The following is a 23,821-nucleotide window of genomic DNA, read 5'->3' as shown; positions in this document are numbered from 1 at the left end:
GAAAAATCTGTTCCCCTGACATGTGTAGTTCGATAAATAATTCCTTTGGTTCAGATACAACGTACTGGAATCTAATGAAACTACTGGTATCAAGGTATTGCAATTGTTAGATTCAATATTTATTTTATTTTTTTCTATACCGATTACAAGGAAATATATCGTATGTAAAGGACTGTTCAAATAATGAACAATGCTCTTTGAAAATCGAAAATATTTTTCTTGATTCGAATAAAATTTGGGCAGCAAAACTCTTCGTACAGTGTGTAGAATAGCTGTTGCGTGTTTCGACAAGCAGACGCAGTGGTCCACACTTTCGTAATCTACTGTTTCCGGGCTATATTTATTCTACTAGAAATGGAGTTCTCATCTCACTGTCAAGGCAGCCGTACACTCAACGCGTAGTAAAACCACGATACGAATTGACAGATAAGCGGTAATCTGTTCGACCTACGCATATTTACTGCCCGAAGATAATCAAACATTTTTTAAAATAAACTTAGTTTTTTGATACTTTAAGACATCTCATACCTACTACTGAACAATCGCTTTATGTTCTCCTGCTGGATCATCACGGGATCTGCATATTTAAATATCCACGGTTCAATTACACTTTCATGAAATTTTAACACTTTGACGATAATCGCAGATGTTTACGGACGGTGCGCCGTGTCCAATTATTTATGGAAATATTGTGCCAAGCTAAGTTCTATCGGCTAAACTAAAATCTGGATGAACACTTGAAGATTGTATTGGTAATCTCACGGATTAGACTGGTTGTTGTTAGTCCGAGATCATTTATCTTGGAAGCATCTAAATGTAGGCTATTTGAGACCGATAGTGTTGATAATAGTTAATATTGCTGGTGACGTGGTTTTATATAAGATCGCTTTATCAACCGAATCACATAGTGCTAAATATTGCGACGGATAGACTCGTAAATTATACGTTTGATTGTAAGACAATTTCGAGAATCTGAGAATTATCTCGACATATCTTGATATTTATTCTATTATCAACTCGTCAACCACTGTTCTTCTTCACTCTTGTATTGTATTGTTATACCTCTTGCACGTGTGCAACATGCGGAAAACCGCAACAGGAAACCAATATTATATACTACCAGATAAGTGATGTAATCAAAGAAGCGGACGTCATGTTTTAAATGTTCGCATCATAAATGTTTTATTATAAATACATTTATGTATAAAGTATAAAAACTTACACTGCTTATTTAATTAAAAAGGGTCGTTAGTATTAATGTAATGTATTTTCAAGGAATGAAAGATTTATTGATGATATAAAATCAGCCGACGACGGCTAATTATCATCATATATTATACCTTCGGTTTACTCGTATGTTTACATTATTCATTCTTGTTTGGATTCAAATCGTTTCGTTACTCGTCTCGTTATACGCCACATTCCGTGAACGATAAAAATGTCAGCAAGAAACATTGTTACTTCGAACCATACAAAATTGATTTGAACTAGGCCAAATTGATTTTCGTGTTTACATTAACATTTACTCCCTCCTTAAACTGCAATCGTGCACCGCGAAGTCGATCTCCAAGTCCGTAGAACAGGGAAAGAGTGCAACGAAGTGGCAAGAACTCAACCAGCGTATAAAGATGCGAGGGATTAACGGTGGATACACGACGAGAGTATAAAAACCGTTATTCAGATGCCCAACTAATTATTTTTAGCATCTTAGTAGCATATAGTAAACAGCCTTCGACGTTTGAAAGCAGTTGACCGATCACTACAATTACCATTCTCGTTTAAACAATTGACTATTTTCTCCGAAGACGGGGAATACCATCAACGGATATTTTTAATCTGTAACCCACTTTTTCAACGAATATCGTTCGATTTTCATTAAAGGAAAGACTGAAGAAAAGTAAAGGGAAACCAAAAAAAAAAAAAACAGGAAAAAGAAAAACAGTTGTATGAATTTCATACCGGAAACGACGCCATCGACTATAAATCTACGCATTCTTTCTGATCCGACTAAGATGATTAATCAGCATCGACCGAGCACCATCGCCAGGATCGCCATTCGTACGTACACCCCGCATTCGGCTTGCCTGAAGTAAGCTGCTCTGGGATCGGTATCAAGTTCCGGACTGATCTCGAACACGCGAGGCAACGGATGCATCACCACCATCTTTCTCTTTGCTCTCGTCATCATCTGCGGCGTAACTACGAAGTGCCCGCACGCCTAGAGTGAATTCGTTAAGTTTTCGTCATTAATCTTCCTCGTTCAAACATCCCTTTAAACATATTCGGAAGAAACGCCGATTTTTCACCGGTAAAATTGACTCTAAAATCGATGTACAAACACCGGCAAATTTTCAGGCCAAATTAAAAATGATCACGTACAAGGAAAATTTTCATTAACTTCGATACTGCGTTCCACGTATTTGTCGGATAAATTCCAAACTTTGATTATATTCAGTTACGCGTCAATTACCGGAAGCAATCTAAACGTGCTTTGAGTGTACAACCAACGAGTTATCCAAGATGGTAATCACCCGACTCTTAGTGACGTAAAGCTTTCCCAGAATCCATCCGATTGCTTGCTTAATTGAAATATCACGCCTAACCCACCTGTAAGTATTCCTCCTGCGATGTGAATCGTTCCCGCTGTATGCGCGTCATGTAGAGAACATCCGTTTCGGGAAGAGCCGCCTCCAAACTGGCAAACTGTTCCTGAGGAATTCCGCGGGATCTTAGATAATCCGTAATGTGATCCGGCATCCCGAGACCGGAGGGACTGACGTATCTCAGCTGCACGTTGTAGAGAGTCAGCAATCTGTCGCGATGAAAAATCGGTTAGGCGTCAAGTTAATCGATGAAGTATCATCGCGACTTCGACCTGTTCAAATTCAAAAATCGTGACACAAGGTGACAAACCTTGCCAAGGAGTGGACGGTCCTTCCGTGCCTCAGGTCGCCGACCATCGTGATTGTCAGCCCGTTTACGGTTCCGATTTCCTCCCTGATTGTGAAAACGTCAAGCAACGCCTGAGTCGGATGCTCACCCACACCGTCACCGGCGTTCAGCAATGGTTTCCGGCAGTGGTTAGCCGCACGCTGTTGAAATCATAGAGAAAAACTGTGTATCCTACAATTTCATACCAATTTTTCTCATCGAATTATGGTTTTCCGATACTGTAGACAGTAGAATAATACCATCGAGAACCAAATTGCGCGACAGGTGTAGACAGTTATATTTTAAGAGAAGTGAGATTACAAATTGAAATGTAAGATCTGGAATCAGTACGCCGAACCGTCAATTAGCGAACGTGTCACCAATATCGATAACGGTGTGACAAAAAATGTTCTCAATCGATATGTGATACTCACCGCAACAGCACCTGGTTCCGGATGTCTGAGAACCACGACGTCTGCATAACCAGCCATTACGGCGATAGAATCTACGGCAAAAAGTGCATAGAAATTGGCAAACGTTTCACCAGCGTAGCGAATCTTTTCAAGCGCCGATAAGAACCGAGGGAATACCCGCCTAGAGTGTTTTTATTCCTGCACTGATAAAACCGCAAGCGTGTTCAATAATAACGCGCTATTGCTTGTCTTTACAGTTCCTTATTTTCAACGCTCTTGTTTCACTTACCATTTTAGTATAATGGAGTATACTCTTTGGACGTGCAGTTGTGAGTGATTTTCAAAAATTATACGTAGAAAATTGACAAATATCTTATGACTCATCGTGATTATACAGCAAGTACCTTACACCTCATACTATCGGCCTTCGTGTGTTAGCCTGACAACACGATCTCGATAGCATATGTACAACATTACAACGTACTTAGCAAAAATGTTCGTACGTTGTGAATGTGAAAGAGCCTTATCAACAGGCACGAACTTGTACTCGTGTTATCAGCTTGCTGTTCACGTGAAAAATTTTCAACAGTTGCCAATATACCGCAGCGAAAATTATATTATACTACACTTGAAACACCGCTTGGGGTATCATTAACTAAACGTCACCCGTACACAATACCTTCAAGAGTTTCTCCTTTCTTCACTGAGGATGTTGAACCATCCATGTAAATAACTCGGCCCCCGAGACGCTGCATTGCCGCTGAAAAGCTGCAACTTGTACGAGTGCTGACCTCGTAGAAAATGGATGCCATGACTTTACCCTGAATAAAACAAAGCACAAAAATAACAGTTAACCTTATATTCGAAACCAAATCCTCCGTGGTTCAGAAAATAATTAACCTATAGTATATTACCCTGAGAATGTGATCCAAGGGTCTGTCCTTCTGAACGTAAACCCGAAGGGTTTGGGACAGATTAAAAATATCGTTAAGCTGCTCCTTGGAGAACATGTCGACGGTCAAAATGTTGTGTCCAGCCAGTCCGTGACTGGGGTTGAGATGAGGGGGTGGATTCACGGTCTGAACGTAGAGATTTGGGTTGCTTTCGCTCTTGTGATGAACAAGGTTCGTCAGAGGAATCGGCGATATGCTTCGCTGTCCACCCGGGATCTTCAGCAACTCCTTCGCTTCGGCATCGACGGCGAAGTGCACGTTCGCTCTTGGTAGTGTAGGCTGAAGTAGGTGGCCGTAAGGTTCTGGCGGGAAGTTTGAAACGTAATTCGAAAAACAAGCTCCATCTTCGTCCATCAACGATCGTCGAGAGTGCGAGCCTCACCTGATTGATCGAAGTCCCAGATATCCGAGGACTGGCTGTCTCGTAGACGTTCGCGACGCTCATGACCTATGGATACGTGGTCGTCCAGGGCGGATCCTGGCCGACTGGAACCGGCGTCGACGGAGGTGCCGTGGATGGTGGAAAGGGCGTGCTTCGATTTGGCCTGGAGTTCGCGCACGTCTTGACCAAACCCTGGGTTTACCAGAACCTGGCCCTCGACGTAGGCGACTTCGCCTCTGAGGACGACGCGGTGTACAGATCCGCGTACCTTCATGCCAGCGAATGGCGTCCACTTTGACTTGGTGAAGGGGAGGGCGTCGGGGATGATCCATTCCTCGTCAAGGTCTACCTCCACGTAGGTATTCGGCTGGTCTGGGATGTTGAAAATGCGTTTTGGGTTCCGATGGAACTTGTCGATCAGATCCTGTTGAAGAAAAAGGGAGTGAAATTACCAGCGATATTTTAATCCCAAGATTAATCATTAATCGACAGAGACGACTGTCTGAGATAAGGAATACGAATCAGTAGGACTGTGTTTTTTTTCGTCCCGAAAACAAACACGCGCGGTGAGTCAGACCGTGGTTGTTGGTAGCAAAGATACTTGTTCAAACGGGGGACAAACGGGAGATTTTGAATACGCACTGTCGGTACGTTTACCTGATAGCGAAAGGGGTTGAATGGTAGATAACGGCGGAGTTCAAGAAAAGAGGAGATAGCTTGTCACGTTTTTTGTTCTCCGAGTACAAATATACATTATATACGGATGCTATAAAATGATAATGATACTACAATTACGACGTTATTTTGCTGTTGAAAAAGGTCAGGGTCTGTTTACGGCGATAAATGATTTCCCGGATAAGGAGCATCACGCCCAATCAAGTTGAATCGCACAAGATAGAGTATTGACATGGTTCAAATTTCGTTTTATCCTCTGAGTCCTCAAAAAGGAACACACCAATATGTAACGACGCATGGCATACATATCACAAGACAGTGTGTCGTTATTTTGATTGATTGATGTTTCTCATAATACCATATTTATTTTTAACTGGATGACGATAATGGAGAAATGAGATAAATCAATCGGTCTGCTAATCTACGCGCGTGTGCGTCAAGACCAAAGTAAATTAAGACGTTAACCTCCAGCTATTCCCTTACAGCTAATTTTGTATTGAAGTGTTCGGCTAATCAGAGATTAAAGACTCACTTCCATCGTCATTCTTTCTTCGTGAACCGCGTTCAGCAGCAATGGCAGGATGGTCTCTAGTCCAGGATATCCCGGAGGTGGTTTTTCCTGTGACTTCTCCTCCACTGTATGAGGCGCTGAAACATAAAATTCCCCATGCGAATTGTCAATCCTGATACAGCTACTGCAGCCCAATGCCAAAAGTACGAACCGTGATCGGTAGCGAAGCAATCAATGACGTTCAGGTTGTCCCAGAGGGCTTGCTGGTCTTCTTTCGTGCATAATATCGGTCTCACTTGTCCTTTTCCGTGACCAATATGGTCAAGATCATCTTGGCTAAGGAACAGATGATGAGGACAAACCTCACAGGTAACCGGCAAGCCCTGTGAAGGAGATTTCGGTTCAAAGACATTCAACAGTCATGCAGGACTCAATATAATGCTGTGAAATATTTGGTGGTGCATAAAATTGTTCGGGTATTAATTGTAAGCTTCTCATCATGTTTTGAGCCCACCTTAGCTTTGGCTGCACTAATTATTTGGATCTCCTCTTTACGAGCTACGTGACAGACGTGAACAGGGCGATTGTAAAAACTGGCCAAGAGTAGAACAGCGGCTGTTGTCTGACTCTCGGCGTGTACGCAAAGCGGGTATTTCTTTGGCCAGGCGCTGAGGTGCTGAAAGATAGACGAAAACGTTTCAAGGTGAATATTTACGCTTTTAGAAGTAACTAAAGAAACAGACGATAAGATCGTGCGATCGCGATTATTCGCTAAAATTATCGATTGCGAAATAACTAAAATATCTGGTGATATTGAATCTACGGTTGACTAGCGGTTCTTCTATTCTGTGAAAGGCCACGCCGAGCTTAACGAACCTTTGACCATACGGTGAGATCTGTCAGCCTCAGACTTGTGAAGGTTTCGTTAAGGTACATCTTGAGAGCAGCAGCCAACGGCGCCATGTCCTGAATAATGTTGTAGTTGTCCGAAGACGCTCCCATGTACAAAGCGTAGTCACATCGAGCTCCTAAAGCGGCTCGCTGAAAGAAGCCAACTAATTGTCACGACGAACATTGCAGATCATGAGAACACACGAGCTGCGTCAAGTGCAGAAGCTCACCTCTTTGGCAATCGCGAAAGTCTGATGGTCAACGACGGCTGGGTTGGTGTTGGGCATAGCTAGAATCATTGTGATACCACCGGCCAAAGCAGCAGCGGTGCAGGAGGCGAAATCCTCTTTGTGAGTCGCCCCCGGATCCCGGACGTGGACGTGAACGTCTATGAACCCGGGGAGTTTGACCATGGACCTCGAGGTCATGCAGTCGGTGTGCGTTTTCATTAGCGGTGCTCGACCGCCGAGCATTTTTATCGCCTGTGTCAAAACAAAAATATATTTTGTCTCATTTACAGTGGCGATTCACCGTTTGACTTACTAGTGTCATTCACAGTAATTGATTCTTTGACTCGTGTTTCACTCTGTCTGTCTCACCTCGACCAAAAGCTTGGCGCACTTGACGTCTGTGACCAGAGGCACGGAGTAGTCGACGGCAAGTCTTCTTGTACGATAACCGTGGGTCATGAAGTTTGATACTCGACGAGCACCGCCGTTCCTCATCGGCAGATTAATCACCAGGTCGAAATGCTTCTTCGAGAGAAAATCGGCGAGGTGACGAAGTTCGCTGGGACTCGAATCCTCGTTAACGTCGATGTCTTCAAAGGTCCATTGCACCGGTTCTACCTGTAAACATCACAACTTGCATGTTGCTTTTGACGCCCTCGATCAGGGGATGTGTGCCAAGACAACAAACACTGAAGTGCACTGCCTTATTTGGCAACGATTCAGAGCATGATATTAGTGTGTGCGAATACAACAAACCTACGCCTCATACATGCTGTACACATCGATTCGGCACCCAGAGATTAGATAAGCGCATTGCGATCTGTTCGTGTGCACGCATGTCACGTCAAGGTTTATATCATCCGTCTGCCCAGCGTAACATGCAGAGGGGATATTTCACTGATCCAAATAAATACAATCTCAAGTATTTAAGCGTGATCAAAGTGACAGATTTCATACAGATAATTAACGTTTTAGGTATTTTCGATTGTTTTTATACAGGTAAGAGTATTTAAAGTCACTGTCAAGGCGCAGTTGAAGGGCGGTAAATCCAAGCCACAATTGCAACGTGATAACATCGCGAAGTTTACGATAATTTGAATTTAAGGTAGCATGTCAACGTTCCTTCTAGATTAAGTGAATGTATTGCATTAGTCAGGTAGACGCTATTGATGAATAAATTTTGGGTATTTTAAAGAGACGTCTCAGTAGAATATATGATCTGAATTGCAGAGAAGTTGACGTACCAAAATCTGAATATGAGGAAAACGCATTATACGTTCAGATTCGTACATAAGATTTTTCCATATTTGGCATGGCGAAAGATTAATTGATAATTCGAAATAATAGGTTTCACGATAATTCTACGAATTTTTCGGAGCTTTATCGATCCGATAAAGGTAGCCAATTAAAAAATATGCAAAGGCACACCTTGATAACGGTTAGATATGATTTATCGGGAGGAAGCGATACGCGGTTAATACCGTGACTGTGATCGCTGACAGTGACCACAAGACGCTGGCAGGACACTGTGATCAGTTGTCCAAACGTGGATAAGGCCAACGTACCGTTCAGTGTCGGTCAGATGTTGACCAGTAGTGTTATTCGTGTAGTTGACAATCGATATTTACACCACAAATGAAACTGTTAAAAGATATTATCGGAAAAATGGGGAATGGAAAATCCAAGACCAAAACTAAGGATAACAGGGGCGAGAGAAAGAGATCGATAGAGCAATCGCACGAGATGCAGGAGAAAAGCTTAAATAATTTTACGGAATTTGGTGCTGCTTACGATCCGGAACTTATTCGGATGCGTCGCAGTCTGGAAAGGGACCAGCAGGCGTTCATTCTGAATAATCTCATGCTCAGCGTTGAGTTTTTTGAAAACTATGACCAGTGAGTGAAACATTAATTAGATCATTAATCGATTTTCACGTGGCATATACGTTATGTGAAACTCCTTTCCGAAGAAGCCAGTGATTCGAGCGTTATGCAATAAGGAAACATATTACCGTGACCGTGATCTCAAAGTTATTATACTGAAAACGCGCATTAACCTTCTGAATCTTGGGTCGACGGAGAAATATTTCTAATTAGAAATGTATACGGGACCTTGAAATAAAAAACCTTACATACGCTTCCATGATTTCTATGGGATTCAATGACAGATGATGTCATATACCTGGCGTGAAAGTTCATTCACTGTAAAAACACTTGACGCGTATTTTGATGATAACTGAGAGAAAGATAACTAATAAGTTGAGCTGGGAATAACATACTTCTGTAAATCGTGTATCGATAACAACGTGAGGCTCGATCTATTCGCAACGTATTCGTTTTCTTGATGTTATCTTGAAGATCGAGCCGAACGTCCACCGATCTCGGTAGAAAAGTAGACTTCGAAAAACGGTACATGTTTCGGCCTAAAAGTTTGCATTTGAAAGTCGTACTATGATTTTTACGCGTATGTCTATATATAAATGATATTCCAAGAGATAGATCCTCAGATTAATCATGTGCATGGATTTCTGCTTGATACAACTATCAAAGTCATTGAAAGTTAAAAGTTTTCTATGACGACATTAAGAACGATAATAGGTGACGTAGCACGTACACAGAAATTACTGATTCTTCGTACATCTCAGCGATCAAGACGTGATTACTACAATCTAATCAATACTTCTGACACGCAAGAATATTAATAACCATGATGCCATCGCTCTTGTTCGTGAAATTTTCAAAATAATTCTGAGAATAATGCGCGGCGATGGGTCGATGAGAAATCAAGTCCTACAAACTGTAGTTTCGATTTGATTACTAAGATTTACCTGCTCAACGATAATTAATTATTATCCTTAACTCAACGACGTCAAAATTTTTCAGAGAGATTTTAGATATCAGGGCGAGTCCAATCTCTCGACAGGAATACGATCTCAATACGATCCTGTCACAGAGCCAGAAACACGTCTTGCTCCCTGATGTTCTTCAGGAACAAGTTGCACGCCACGTCAAATTCACGTCGACGAGGAAAACTGAGAGTCTAATGGTGGAGCCTCTGCAGCCAGTACGCATGTACGTCGTTCTCGACAACATAGACGTGAACGAGATCCCGGAAGGTCCCGAGTACAGCATCCTCACTGACGCGATATTCTACAACATGTGTCTGGAGCCCAGTCTGAACAAAGGTAAGTCGTTTAGTGTCAGCTAGGTCTATAAGGATTATTGGGAATCCAAGTGGAACTTGAATAATTACGTTGCCATTCCACTCTACCATTGTCCCTGCATACGTTACGTAACACTTATTGGTTAATCTGGTTGGCGATCGATCGATCATGAGTGTACGAGGACAACATCGGTGACAAAGCGAGACCAACTAAATTTCGATACATTTTATTTGCTCATCGCGATTGTAGCACACTCGTCAACTTTGTCTGATTTATCGGTTTTTCAGGATTCGTAAAGCTCAGATCACTGGAAGTGACGCCAGCGTCGAAAGAAAAATCGAACGATGGTTCCGATTCGGATTTGTCATCAATCGCCGAGGATGATGACGAGATCTACAATGAAAAGGAGGACATGTTTAACCCCAGAGTAAATCCAGGCGTGCGTTTTCTATCTCAAGTCGAAAAACGGGCTAATTCACTGGCGGCGAAGCCGGTTTTTACGCAGTCGATGAGCGATCTACGTAACGCTGAAAAATCTGACTACGAAACAGCCAGCTTGGAAACAAGCAGAACGTTTTCCCAGGCGAGTTTGATACCACCGGATGATCCGGATGACGGGGAGCAAGATTTCTTGAACGATGGAACTTCGGAAAGGAGATTGAGTGGACGCGTCAAGCCGACCTCAAACGCAGTGCTTCGCGGTCAGATAGCGTCCCACGGAAAGCTGAAGCAGCTCAAGAAGCGACAGAACAACGCGCACCAGAATCAGAGAAGCGCTGATGCTAGTCCAGCGAGCAGCAGGAGCTCTGGCTACCGATCCGGGTCCTCCGGGAGCAACTATGTGATCGACAGTGACTCGGACTATGGCTATGCCACCATAACGAACTTCAACACGCCGAAGCCGCTGGTCAGGCCAGCGAACATTCCAGCCTCATCGTCCGAAATACCCGTTTCGTGTTTCAAGAAGATAGTTTACACACGTGACGGGAAAGTGTACAGCGAGAAAACGGAGAGGATACAGCTGCAAAATCGGCAACAGAGGAGAATAAGACAGGCGCTGAAGCGGCAGAACGAGGACCGGCTGTACCTGAGGAGCGACGTTTTCATGCATTACTTTCAGGACTTGTTCGCGAGCCGGTTGGCCGAGCCACTCGGATTCACTGCCGAGGATGTTGACGACGCGACCAGGCAGGGTGCCATCATATACTGCGACTCGATAGAGTTACTTGAGAGGAACCGCGGGGTGGTTATACCCCACGAAATCGTACCAAGCATACAAGCCGAGTGGCCGGATTGCGGCAGCGAGTGGCTGAGCAGATTACGATCGGAAGTGCTCGATCCTGAGAGCAACGTGATTTATACATGGCCCACGAAGAAGATGATCGATAAGATAAAGAAGTTCGGCTGCCATATAGTCCCGGAAGGCTACATGCCGAAAAGACAACCGAATCCGAATCACAATATAGAGTGGCAGCTCACATTTCCTGCGGCAGAACGGTACCTTGAAACGTGTCTCAGCCACGCCCAAGTCCGTATCTACTTGCTCGCTCTTATGCTCCACAAGACCTTTATTCGTCCCGTTGACACCACCTTCGGACTAACCACATCCCACATACGATCCCAGCTCTTTTTGCTCCTCGAACAAAACTACTCGCCAGCAATGTGGCCCGAGCATCGAAGCGGCGAAAGCCTTAGGAGGTTGCTCAGAAAACTCTACAGTGCCGTTTCTCAGAGTCAGCCCTACCTTCCGGATTACTTTATCAACGGGAAGAACCTCTTTGCAAATATTCCGAGGCAGTACCTGTTGCTTACACAGAAACAGCTTAACCGCATAATCGACAATCCCGTCATGTATGTGATTGCGTCCATGGAAAACATCCGGTACAAGCCCGAGTTCTTTCCCGTACTCGACTACAAGAGGTTGTTCAAAATACTCACTCTCGAGAACAGCGAGCTAGTCGCCCTCATTAACCCCGCTCTCAGTCCAGTAGACAGGCCCATAACCCAGGCGGAGGATGAAGAGATGGAGATATTCGAAGAACGGTTTGACCGGATTGGGGGATTTTGGGTCAAAGTCAAGGCAAAAGAAGACACGACGACAGAGAGGGCTCAGAAAATTGTGCAACACAAAAATGTCATCAACAAGAAGTCAAGCAGAATAACGTCCCAGGAATTGGTTGTTGAAATTTCGGTAAGTAAAATCGTGGGACTACGTTTAATCGGGTTCTTTGCTACCGTAGGAATATCGAACGAAAGTCAATGCACGCAGAAATACTAATCTCAAAACTTTCTTTCAGCGTCAATGCGCCGAGTTACGTGGCCTTCGATTGACGGCCTTCCTGGATATGTTCATCCAACACTTCATTAGAATGGCACAGCGATGTTATTACTACGGAGCGATGAAACAAAAGGACGTTTACCTGAACCAAGCGGAACGACTGTCGATGATACTCTCAGAACAGGGCATTGGAAAAGAAGACGCAAAGCGTTATTTGGACACAATCAACCACCTCACTCAAGAACTATCGCGACCTAGGGAGCAGGTAGATGCGCCCGAGACACCGAGACGGAATGAACAGCCCTTGATCAGCATCCCTCTGAACCAACACTTCACCGTCAAACCTGAGGAACGTGGAGGAGGTTCACTTTTCGTACATCCTATCGGGGAATCTAAGGAGTACGACATTTATTCGGACGCTCCGCAGAGGCGACCGACGGTCAACTTCCAAGCCCAGACGACGCAAGTTGAAATCGACGGCACAATCACCATGGGGGACGTTAATGACGTCGCATTTCGAAACGGCCATCCGAATTTACCCCGCGTCGTAAGTCTGACCGAAGAACCTCAGAAGGAATCTTATCTTTCGGATTCCACCTACATTTGAGAAGCGTTTGCACGGTCATCGTTTCACGATGGATTAGTCTACATCCACAGAGATGGATCGAAATAACAGGAATCAATACATTCCTCCAGAGGTTCGGGCATGTGTTGATAGATTCGCGAAACAGTGTTTTGTGTGTGCAAGTCTGTCGGCCATGAATTTTTATTTAACACAAGAAATAAAATCGTCTGAATTGAAAATCAGCCTGCCCTACTTGAAAATGGCATTGTTCATGCTGATCGCGAATTAATTTGCGATCATGGTTGGAGGCGTATTGAAGTTATCTGTGATCAAGAAACTTGACAGTTATTGGGAGGAAACCTCGTAAGCGTTTGAACGTTTCCATCTGACTCGCATTAGTTTTAAGATGAATTAAAAATTATTCAACAAAAATATAAGAAACGGTGATTTAGTTTAAGTACTCATAATAATCTATTCAGAAATAAGTCCTATGTAGATTTCGAGCTGCGTAGTAAATTATATATCTCTATTATATTTAACGACAGGAAAGCTGAAATTCTTCGCCAAATGTACCGACGGCGCCTAGTGTCCGCAATCGCAGATATTGTTTTTTGCTTACGCTTATCAATCGCTATGCTTAGTGTTCTTAGCACTCGCCTGCCGCGGCTCAGCTTATCGGTATAGTTTTTATTTATTATTATCACATCAGTACATTTCACCACGAAAGACGCGGATTTGCAAAGATTTTAAATCATATTTAATATTTAGAAATGAATAATGTAACGTTAATCTTGTGAATATTAAATATTTTTATCTGAAAATTAGGAACAAGAAATAAAACTACCAACGTACCTCGACACCATGTTCCGTGTAAAAATCTGCCGTTCCCATACTGGCGTACAATTTGTATCCCATTTTGTACAAGCTCGTGATTGAAGGAAGCAGTTCCATTTTGTGCTGTAACAACAAGTAAACAGCCCAGGATATAGAAAGTATAAAAATTGTGGAATATTTGATAAATTCTGAAAAGATCTGGTAATAATGCGCAACCGTATACTCGATAGAATTGATCAGTGATTGATTGATACCTTGAAACTTCCAATGGACAGTAGAATCCCTTTTTTAGGTATGTGGAAGCCAGTGCTCATCATCCCCTTCAGATAAGCCTCGTACCTGTTGTCCCCAAAACAGGCAACTTCTCCAGTCGAAGCCATTTCTACTCCCAAAGTGACGTCAGCTCCTGAATGAATGGGGCATTAACAAACGTACTTCTGTGTACAAAACGATTTCTGTCTAATTAGACCAATGATTTAAAAATAAATTCCTTACCTGCAAGACGCGAGAATGAAAACTGGGGCACTTTGACCCCGACCTTTCCACAGCCGGCTAGAACATCCACAGGCTCAACAGTCTCGCCGACAATCAGGCGAGTTGCCATCGCGACAAAATCGTGGTCCAACGTCTTGGAAACGAAAGGAAAAGATCTGGAAACCCTGACGTTGCACTCAATGACTTTGAGCTCGTTATCCTATGGTGAAAAATCAAACGAAGTTGGAATCTGGTTTAGATTATTCAAAGATCAATCATCACCTTGGCTATCAATTGCATATTGAAGGGTCCCGTAACTTCTAGGGATGCTGCGATAGCTTTGGAAATTGCACGGATCTTGGCCAAAGTCTGGGGATTTATGTCCTGAGGTGGTGTTACCAGCGTCGCGTCACCCGAATGAACACCGGCGTTCTCCACGTGCTCAGAAACGGCCATGCATAGAATGACGCCATCATAGGCCACCGCGTCGACGTCAATCTCCTTCGCCTCAAGTATAAATTTCGATATCACGACTGGATGCTCCTTACTGACGTCACTAGCGTTCTTCAAATAGGATTCCAGATCATGATTGGAGTGTGCAACGTTCATTGCAGCTCCACTGAGTACGTAAGAGGGTCGGACGAGACAGGGATAGCCAACTTCTTCACAAAACTCAACGGCCGACTGGAGGTTGGTCAACTCCTTCCACCTGAGTTTCAAGTTGTTAATAATCATGTAGCTATGCCGGATTTTGTCGTTTCATCGATGCTGCTTACCTGGGCTGCGAAATGCCAATACGGTCCAGCATCCGCGAGAATTTGAATCGGTTCTCAGCACCATCAACGGACTCGGGTGATGTTCCCAGTATACGGGCTTGCTGCCTGTGCAAGTCCATCGCTATGTTGTTCGGTAGCTGACCTCCCATGGAGAGAATAACACCCTCCGGGTTCTCAAGGTCGTAAATATCCATGACAACTTCGAAGGATATTTCCTCAAAGTACAAACGATCGCACATATCGTAATCTGTGCTCACTGTCTCCGGGTTGTAATTCACCATTATAGTCTTTCGGTTGAGACAACGCAATTCCCTAAGGCAGCCAACAGCACACCAGTCAAATTCAACCGAACTTCCAATCCGGTACACGCCGGAACCTAGAAGAGTTTTTCAATGATTCGATGTAATAATGAGGTCGCAAAATTGTTGCTGGGCGAATGAATCCTACGTACCAATAACCATGGTGTAGCCCCCGGGGAACTGAAGGTCGTGGCTATTTCCATTGTAGGTCAGGTACAGGTAGTTTGTGGTCGCCGGCCACTCGGCAGCGACAGTATCGATCTGTTTGACAAACGGTCTAATGTTGCCTTCCTGTCGTTGCTTACGAACAGCAAGTTCCGTGCTTTTCACCGCTGTCGCAATCTGCTTGTCAGAAAAACCGATTTGTTTGGCACGTAGTAGAACTTCGTAGGAGAGCTTCGTCTGGTCGAGATCTTCGAGAAGTGTGTAGTAAGATGTGATGTTTTTCATTTTTTCCAAAAACCAACGATCAATTTTCGTCAACTGGTACAGTCGATCGATCGTATAGCCAGCCTTCAATGCTGCTGCCAAAACGAACATCCTCTTATCTGTCGGTCTCTCCAGGTCCTCGTCATCAATCTTTTTCACATACGGGTCGAAACCGTTCACGTTTTCATCCACCATGCGAAGCGCCTTCTGGAAAGCCTCCTCAAATTTTCTGCCGATCGCCATCGCCTCACCGACGCTCTTCATCGAACTTCCGATCTGTAAGTGTTCATGAACCATGGATTTTTGGATTTTTGGGATTAGATTTTTTACCACTTAATCAGAATCAATTTTCATACCTTAGTGCTGACTCTTTGGAACTTGCTCAGATCCCAACGGGGTATTTTCACAACGCAATAATCCAAGCTGGGTTCAAAGCAGGCGGTAGTTTGGCCGGTAACGGAGTTCTTGATATCTGGAAGCGGAATGCCAAGAGCGAGTTTCGCCGCAACGTAGGCCAATGGGTACCCAGTGGCTTTGCTAGCGAGCGCTGAGCTCCGTGAGAGTCTGGCATTCACTTCGATTATGTAATATTCCTCAGATATGGGATTGAGAGCGTACTGAATGTTGCATTCACCAACAACGCCGAAGTGTCTGATAACGTTAATTGCTGTTGTTCTAAGCATGTTATACTCCTTATTGCTCAGAGTCTGACTAGGCGCCACGACGATTGACTCCCCGGTGTGAATACCCAGGGGGTCAACGTTCTCCATGTTGCAAACCGTGATGCAGTTGTCGCAAGAGTCTCGGACCACTTCGTACTCCACCTCCTTCCAACCCTTCAGCGATTTGTCTATAATCAGTTGATTGGAATGAGCCAGTGCCTGCTGGGCAAGAGTCTTCAATTCCTCCTTGGTGTTGGCGAATCCAGAGCCCAATCCCCCAAGGGAGAAAGCAGCCCGTGCCATAACCGGATAGCCCAGTTTTTCGGCAGCTTCTAAGGCCTGTGAGATAACGCGGATTACTCGTGAATATTCGCAAAAATAATTCGATTTGATTTTACCTCTTGGATATTGTAGACAGCCGCACTTGGAGCGACCTTCTCGCCAATCTCGTTTACCCTTTCCGCAAAAAGTTTTCGGTCTTCCGTCTCAATTATAGATTGTATTGGCGTGCCAAGAATTTTCACGCTGTACCGATCGAACACACCGTCCCTCTGAAGTTTCACACCGCAATTGAGTGCCGTTTGACCACCGAAAGTCAATAGCACTCCGTCGGGTCTTTCCGATCTGATGACTTGTTCAACGTACTCCGGTATAATCGGGAGGAAGTAGACCTTGTCAGCCAAGCCTTTTGACGTCTGGACCGTTGCGATGTTTGGGTTTATCAGTAGTGTTTGAATCTTCTCTTCTCTGAGAGCCTTGATCGCTTGGGATCCGGAATAGTCGAATTCTCCAGCTTGACCGATACTCAGGCCACCAGAACCAAGGATGAGCACTTTTCTGGGTCTCTGAACGACAGCCGCCGGGACAGACTTGGATGTCAACATCTCCGTAAGTCTTTCCTTAACAGAACTGGCGACAGGTTCGTTCCTCATGGTATCTAAAAAGACATCAAACAGGCACTCAAGGTCTTGGGGTCCAGCGGTGTGCTCTGGATGAAACTGGACAGAAAAGTACGGCAGAGATTTGTGAACAATTCCCTCGTTCGTCCTATCGTTCGCGTTTGTAAATAGGGCCTCCCAGTCTTCCGGTAAATTCATTGCGTCAATTGCGTAACCGTGATTTTGAGAGGTCATGTAACACCGGCTGGTTCCGTGATGTATAGCTGGCTGATTGTGCCCGCGATTTCCGTACCTGTTCAATGAGATAACCAGAATGAGTACTAAAGTGCCAGATTACGCCAAGACCGTATGTTTTACTTACTTCATCTTGTAGCTGGTGCATCCTGCGGCGACCGACAACAATTGATGACCGAGGCAAATTCCGAAAATGGGCTTCTTGCCCGTCTCGAGAACCCTACGAATGTTTTCCACAGTTGTCTTACACATGGCTGGATCTCCAGGTCCGTTGCCGAGGAACAAACCATCGTAATCGAATTTGTCCAGCGGGTGATTCCACGGCACCAAGTCAACTCGAGCACCACGATTTATGAAGCACCGTATCTGGTTGTACTTCAAGCCACAGTCAACGGCGCAGACACGCGGATGTCCATTCGGATTGTAAGTCACTGGTTTCTGAGGGAAGAACATGAAGTGATGAAGGTCAAGTTGAGCTTAAGTCTCTTTTATCCGTTTATGCTCGAAGAAAAAACGAGGTCCTCACTTTGATCGACACTTCGGCCACCAAGTTCCTCTTGTTCGGATCATCGAAGTTCGGAAGTAGTTGACTGGGAGTCGGTGCTGAAGTGCTGATCACGATTCTCCCCAGGATGCTGCCCTTCTCCCGGATTATTTTTGTCAGAGCTCGCGTGTCTATTCCGCATATTCCGGGTATGTTTTGGTCCTTCATCCATGCCGAGAGCGTTCTTGTTTGTCGCCAATGGCTCGGAGTTTCGCAAAGTTCCCCGACTATCAAACCGGCGGTCCATATTCGATTGGACTCGAACCAGCTGGGGAGTCAGAAAATTGTTTGGATGATAAACCTTAGAGGCACAGGAAACATGGGAGAAAGGAAAAAAGTACTCACTATGGAAGATTGTACTGATCTTTCTCATCGTTCGGCAGCCCGTAGTTTCCAATCAATGGGTACGTCAACACAAGTATTTGCCCATGATACGACGGATCCGTCAAGGACTCGGGGTATCCAACCATACCCGTCTGAAAAACTGTGAACACGAAGAGAAGCTCGGATCATAAACAGCCTTGAGATGACGCTGAAAATTTCGTGACAACCGGTTTAATCTTATTTTGGATTCGGTGTATTGTTCGAAACTCGCATAATGTCTTATGTGGCCCGAAAGAACGAGACCAGCGTATAGTTATTTCGCACAGAAAAATATTACTGGTATTACTTTACATGTATCTGTAATGTCTGCGATGTAATGTTTACGATCGAATGTGTTTCGCATCCTGTCATACACATGTGTTATTCGAATACAATTTTAGTCAATTTAAACTGTCCTACGAACTTAAATATCGTCACCTTCACTAAGTCATAACAATTGACTCAAACTGATTTATAAGTCACGAAGTTTCGTTGCATTACGATGAGACACATTATTCACGAATAGCGAAATAATTCTTAATCAAGTGTGATAGATGAATGGCGAAACGAGGAACTAATATTTCATTGAATATTTTGTTTGAGAATGACGTTCGCACACAGAGTGTTTACTACTAAACACTAAGGGTAAGAAGTTACGTTTTGTATCGGAGTTTTCGTTACAATCATAAAATAAAACCATTGATTCCAAATTATCTATCCACCGGATTCGAAACCTTGAATTGCTGATTACATTCATTTTAATGGCTGTACTTGTGTAACAGATTATAAAGTAGCTCTACTTCAGGCATGGGATACGTACGTGATTGCTTAGTCGAACTTTTAAAGCTGCAATAAGTCAATAAAATTTAAATCAGTAAAATGTAGTGGTTCAGACACAAGACTCTACCCACATTAAAATTTGAAGAATGAACAGAAAAGCGATGAAAAAAGCCTCTGGAGGAATGCAAAAAGGAGCAAGGATCATAGCGCCTTTTTTTTATTTCAATCATGGAACACAACTGAACATCGAACACGAATAATATATTTCGTAGAGAAGACGACCTGTTGAATGCCTAACCACCAAAAGACGAAGACTGCGACAACGATAGTGCGTTCCAAAAACCGTGCATGGCTTCGAAAATGTAAAAACGAGCTATTCCTCTGTGATCGAAATTTCATATCATTGTCATTGCAGACCGGCTATTCCACAACCATTTACCGGAACGCGACCACGTGTTAACGCCGAATAATCGGCATGGCGTTGCCGCTGCGCAGCCGTGAATTACAAAGGCAGGATAATAAAGGAATTAAGGAGCGAAATCCACTGACCGACTTCTCCACCGACGGGAATTGGAGCCCCGAATCCTCGGCCTCGTAAAACGGTCCCATCTTCGAGGATGAGGTAGCTTCCTCCCAACGTGGGCTTGATCGACTCACACATGGTGCTGAAACGGAACAGGCGCGCTGGACTCTCAGCGCTCCTCTGCGCACTCAATTCCCGTTCGACTGATTGTGAGTTGTGAATATACTTGTGCGCCGCCTCCGGCGGGCCAGCCAGAGTTGGTGGAAAAGAGAGACGGCGGGAGGGGGGAGAAGGTCGGAGCAAGCATAGGCGCCGACTCTAGCGTCGTTGACGATGGTTGATGCCGGGTGCTTCCTCGCGGCTTCGGCACGTGTGTCAAATGTTTATGAATAATCTTCATCGGCTCCGACCCAAGTAGCAATCGGATAGTCGGATCGCAGTTGGAAGTCAGTGACCTTTGGTGACCCACTTGCCTAGAAGTCGAGTGACTCTGCAGACACTCGCAAAAATGATATTGGACTCGAGGAGCTATCGAGAATCTGGTCTACGGTCTTGTACCGTTTGTGTCAATTATACTTTAAGATTACCGAACGACGACGAGACGCTGGATGCGGGAAGCAGCGTGTCGCGTGTAAGCGGTTCGCCTCCGAATTACCGCGTCACAAAAATGCTGCTGGCATCGATAACTCGGCGACGAGTCCCGTATCCATTGATTCATCGAAGCCTGGGAAAGAAGTCTCCAGCGGCGTAGTAGACCTTGTGTTACAGAGGATTCGTTTTCCGAAATAAAAAAATGCACACGGATTCTACGAAATTGAAATAGTAAATTCCCAGAATTCATGCCATTTCTTTATTTCAGCATCAATCGAAAATGTATTCTAGTGTTTTTGTTCAGGATTGTGTATGGAATGAGACTGTTAAGCCATTTTTCTCGTTGAGATACGCACACTTCGATGATTGAAGTGTATATACGCCAACGTCGAAATCGACCAGGGCACCGCCTTAAGTACATAAGATTTGTATTGTTGTGATTTTCATCGAAAATTTGCGCAAGGCTTGTTCTTCGAAGGCTCACGACGGTAAAAATCCTGCCAAGCAAGGAACAATTCAACACAGCTAATAAGCCCGATTTTTACTATAGCCGGTTGTGACCTGTCCGGTGTAAAGAGTCAGAAAGGTTCTATTTTTAAGTCCTGGCACCTAAGCCTAACGGAATTTCCATCGGTAGGTATACGACCGATGGGTCAGGAAGTTCCTTCGAATTGCATGGCTGCTTCAGATATTTTGACCTGTGGATTATCGACGAGTAATCAGACAGTCAAAATTCAACCGTTGTTTATAAGGTTAAATCAATTTTAACGAAGAATAGGTGGATTATACGACGGATGAATATTTCGGCAGTAGTTGCATCTGTTTTGGCAGTTTCAACGATCGAGAGTTTTACAATTATTTAGCTCAGGATCAGACGTACCTTGGCTTTATAGGCAGCTGAATAATTCTTAAAGATGGGGCTTATCTCAACGTTGAAGATAACGGGCGACAAGCGTCGTTTTCGAAAAATAAGAAAGCAAGTTTGTCGGCGATGGGTGTGCCTTACAGTAGAAAACTATACCGCATACAAATACAGTAAACGAGCCCATTGATATAATATACACTGTGATTCGTTTATATCTATAATATCAAGTTCCAAGTCTCACAATCAGGTATACGACTACTTTAATCTAGGTCATAAAAATAAATTCTTGCAATATGTATATCAAAATGGTTTGTATCCTAAAACTAAACGCACGTTCTGCTTAGTTTTTTGTATAATTTCACGCTGGAAGATAACGATGATAATAAAGAGCATAACAAAGAGTAAATTTCGATTCTCAGGCTGCGAGATGGTGATGATTCCATGCACCCGTTTTCGAATCCTTGGCGAATGAAACGCGATCAGCGATCAGGTGATCTCGCTGGCCGTAGAATTCCATCGTTAAAGGCTCCAGTTTATAGGCGACACTAAAAAAAGTATTCCCTATAAAATCACCACTAAACTAGCGATGCTGCCAAGCTACTCGCGAGCGGATTTCAACCTACAAATGATCGGGCATCGGTAGATCAGTCTTTCCATCTACAACGCTCTGCATCACTCGGTCATGAGAAGCCTTGAGTTCGTCCCATTCGACCTTCTTGCCTTGATGACAGATGTGGGATCGTATTTTGCAAGGTAGTGGTTCGGAGTCGTACAGCTCCTGGTAATCCTTCTTTTTCATTTCTGCAACGGGACCCTCTATCCGCACCTCCAATCGAAAATATGATAACAAACTATGGTATTGGGATCCCGCAAAAGAAGCGTGATTTTATCACGATCGTGTTGCTGTGGAATTGTGACAGACAATTTTGGAATAAAAAATACTCGAATCGGTATTCACCTGTCGTGCAACGTGTTCTCCAGTGTCGTTTTTGTACGCCCATAAAAAACACATAGCTGCTGATGGCACTTCGCTCTGCGGAGAATAAGATTATATACAAAGAAGTTTGTAGTTTAAGATTAGACTGAGAAAAAGATGCCATTAACTGGATTGAATCTGCTTCGTGACCCGTAAGTTAATTAAAGTTCACGGTATGTCACGACACAATAAGTCTCAATTAAATCTGCCTATGATAATTCGATATAATGAATTCAACCATGTTTATTACCAAGTTTTGTGATTTCCGACTCCGTCTATCTGTCATCATGACGAAACCGTCTTCGTCTAAACGTCTGAGTATCAGATTACGAGCGCTTACTTTTCCTTCTCTAAAACAAGGGAAATTGTATCTTTCACTGATAGTAATACACCTAGAACGATATTACAACTTCATCGAACATAAAAATTCACCGACTTGGACACAGTGGCCAAGCAGAAAGTCGCCGGCATTATGGTGGCGCAATTCTTTGCCTCTTGTTGCCATTCTCTAAAAAGGTCGAGGGGATTGTCATCCTTTACCTCAATATAAGTCAAGTCCGAAGCTGTCTCCTATTGTGGATGGAAATTGAACTGATTATCTTACATAAGGTCTTTATCAACTTGGGGAAAGCTGCAAATAACATCAATCGACGGTGAATTTTTTTTTCACGTACACACATCGATAGCAATTTTTATCAATTGAGGTCAATAATTAGATTGTATCAACACAATTTCAATTTAATCACAAATTTAGCAATGAGTCTAATTTTGCCATTCAATTAATGCCAAAACTTCTGAACCATCGCAGCAGTAAAATCCAAAATCAACAAACTGTCAAAATAATGGATTACGTAATCTCCGAGCATCGATATAATTGAGGTGCGCTAAAACCAAACGAAATGAATGCAAAATTGTCATTGCAAGCTAACTTACCATGCTGTCTCGAAAAACCGTTGATGACTTTAAGCACGCGCAAGCTTTGTTGATCACATTAAAGCTGAAGTTGCCCAGAGATCGACTCGTCAGAATACTACTGAACAGTACAGTCATGCTACATGTGATATGGATGACGGTGCATGCGCGTTGCTTACTTTTCTCATTCCCACTTCTAATTTTCCACTTGCTCGCCAAGATTCGTTAGCTGTACGTGAGTGCTGGGAAACGGAGAATGCTCAGAGCAAAGCTATTATTGCTACGGTGTAAGATAACGCATGCAGAAGCACCGAGCCGCAATCGTCCGAGTTCGTTGGCTCAAATGTGAAAGAATTTGGTTATCAAACAGAAGCGACTCGATTTCGTTGAATCTCTTATCTTGTAACGGGCTACACTGTAGATATTTACAAAACACTGAAACCTGACAAGCGTGAACTTAAGTAGATAATTTTGTGTTTAAGCAAGTCAGATCGTAGAATGGATAATAAACATTCGAGAGTTCACACAGGAGCTTTGTCCTTGCGAAGGATTTGGGCTCAAATTTTGTACTAAGAACAAAAAAGTCTTTGATTAGTTTTATTTTTTTTTGTGTGTGTTGCCGCCATGTGGTATTTGCAATGTTTTTACCGATGTAGTAAGTTTCATTT

The 23,821-nt window shown here is 43.7% G+C and overlaps 3 protein-coding genes across 3 annotated transcripts; 1 reads left to right on the top strand and 2 right to left on the bottom strand.

Annotated features, from left to right (window-relative positions):
- Positions 1 to 1,166: 1,166 nt before the first annotated feature.
- Positions 1,167 to 20,000, bottom strand: rudimentary (carbamoyl-phosphate synthetase 2, aspartate transcarbamylase, and dihydroorotase rudimentary). Its single transcript, XM_046612644.2, has 25 exons — positions 19,836 to 20,000; positions 18,489 to 18,627; positions 18,126 to 18,411; positions 17,727 to 18,037; positions 16,865 to 17,657; positions 16,161 to 16,805; positions 15,528 to 16,080; positions 15,077 to 15,452; positions 14,583 to 15,009; positions 14,322 to 14,520; positions 14,081 to 14,232; positions 13,845 to 13,949; positions 7,356 to 7,604; positions 6,987 to 7,238; positions 6,742 to 6,906; positions 6,380 to 6,541; positions 6,077 to 6,248; positions 5,887 to 6,002; positions 4,680 to 5,103; positions 4,259 to 4,599; positions 4,024 to 4,165; positions 3,366 to 3,436; positions 2,914 to 3,092; positions 2,608 to 2,812; positions 1,167 to 2,218 (listed from the first exon to the last, which is right to left on the bottom strand). Exons 1-25 carry the CDS (start codon positions 19,945 to 19,947, stop codon positions 2,021 to 2,023), a joined length of 6,774 nt encoding a protein of 2,257 aa, XP_046468600.1. The 5' UTR covers positions 19,948 to 20,000; the 3' UTR covers positions 1,167 to 2,020.
- On the top strand, positions 8,489 to 13,858 carry LOC124212526 (uncharacterized). The gene is made up of 4 exons (XM_046612646.2): positions 8,489 to 8,881; positions 9,869 to 10,170; positions 10,437 to 12,340; positions 12,447 to 13,858. The coding sequence occupies exons 1-4, from the start codon at positions 8,622 to 8,624 to the stop codon at positions 13,032 to 13,034; spliced, it is 3,054 nt and encodes a 1,017-aa protein (XP_046468602.1). The 5' UTR covers positions 8,489 to 8,621; the 3' UTR covers positions 13,035 to 13,858.
- A 1,448-nt stretch (positions 20,001 to 21,448) lies between the features above and the next one.
- Positions 21,449 to 23,328, bottom strand: LOC124211716 (pyridoxine/pyridoxamine 5'-phosphate oxidase). The gene is made up of 6 exons (XM_046611064.1): positions 23,175 to 23,328; positions 22,678 to 22,811; positions 22,492 to 22,591; positions 22,224 to 22,298; positions 21,889 to 22,091; positions 21,449 to 21,810 (listed from the first exon to the last, which is right to left on the bottom strand). The coding sequence occupies exons 1-6, from the start codon at positions 23,289 to 23,291 to the stop codon at positions 21,681 to 21,683; spliced, it is 759 nt and encodes a 252-aa protein (XP_046467020.1). The 5' UTR covers positions 23,292 to 23,328; the 3' UTR covers positions 21,449 to 21,680.
- Between the last annotated feature and the right edge of the window lie 493 nt (positions 23,329 to 23,821).

This window comes from Neodiprion pinetum, chromosome 2 (genome assembly GCF_021155775.2).
Source record: "Neodiprion pinetum isolate iyNeoPine1 chromosome 2, iyNeoPine1.2, whole genome shotgun sequence".
In the NCBI taxonomy this organism is placed as follows: Eukaryota; Metazoa; Arthropoda; class Insecta; order Hymenoptera; family Diprionidae; genus Neodiprion; species Neodiprion pinetum.
The sequence above is the reverse complement of the archived record's forward strand: the minus strand, read 5'-3'. Positions and strand labels throughout refer to the sequence as shown.

Coding starts and splice junctions, on each gene's coding strand:
- rudimentary (XM_046612644.2), bottom strand. CDS start 19,947: ATGTGTGAGTCGATCAAGCCCACGTTGGGAGGAAGCTACCTCATCCTC. Junction 17,658..17,726: donor TGCACCAGCTACAAGATGAA/GTAAGTAAAACA, acceptor CTCATTGAACAG/GTACGGAAATCGCGGGCACA. Junction 6,542..6,741: donor ATCTCACCGTATGGTCAAAG/GTTCGTTAAGCT, acceptor TCTATCTTTCAG/CACCTCAGCGCCTGGCCAAA.
- LOC124212526 (XM_046612646.2), top strand. CDS start 8,622: ATGAAACTGTTAAAAGATATTATCGGAAAAATGGGGAATGGAAAATCC. Junction 10,171..10,436: donor GGAGCCCAGTCTGAACAAAG/GTAAGTCGTTTA, acceptor TCGGTTTTTCAG/GATTCGTAAAGCTCAGATCA. Junction 12,341..12,446: donor AATTGGTTGTTGAAATTTCG/GTAAGTAAAATC, acceptor ACTTTCTTTCAG/CGTCAATGCGCCGAGTTACG.
- LOC124211716 (XM_046611064.1), bottom strand. CDS start 23,291: ATGACTGTACTGTTCAGTAGTATTCTGACGAGTCGATCTCTGGGCAAC. Junction 22,812..23,174: donor CGGTTTTTCGAGACAGCATG/GTAAGTTAGCTT, acceptor CATCCACAATAG/GAGACAGCTTCGGACTTGAC. Junction 22,092..22,223: donor GAGAACACGTTGCACGACAG/GTGAATACCGAT, acceptor TTTCGATTGGAG/GTGCGGATAGAGGGTCCCGT.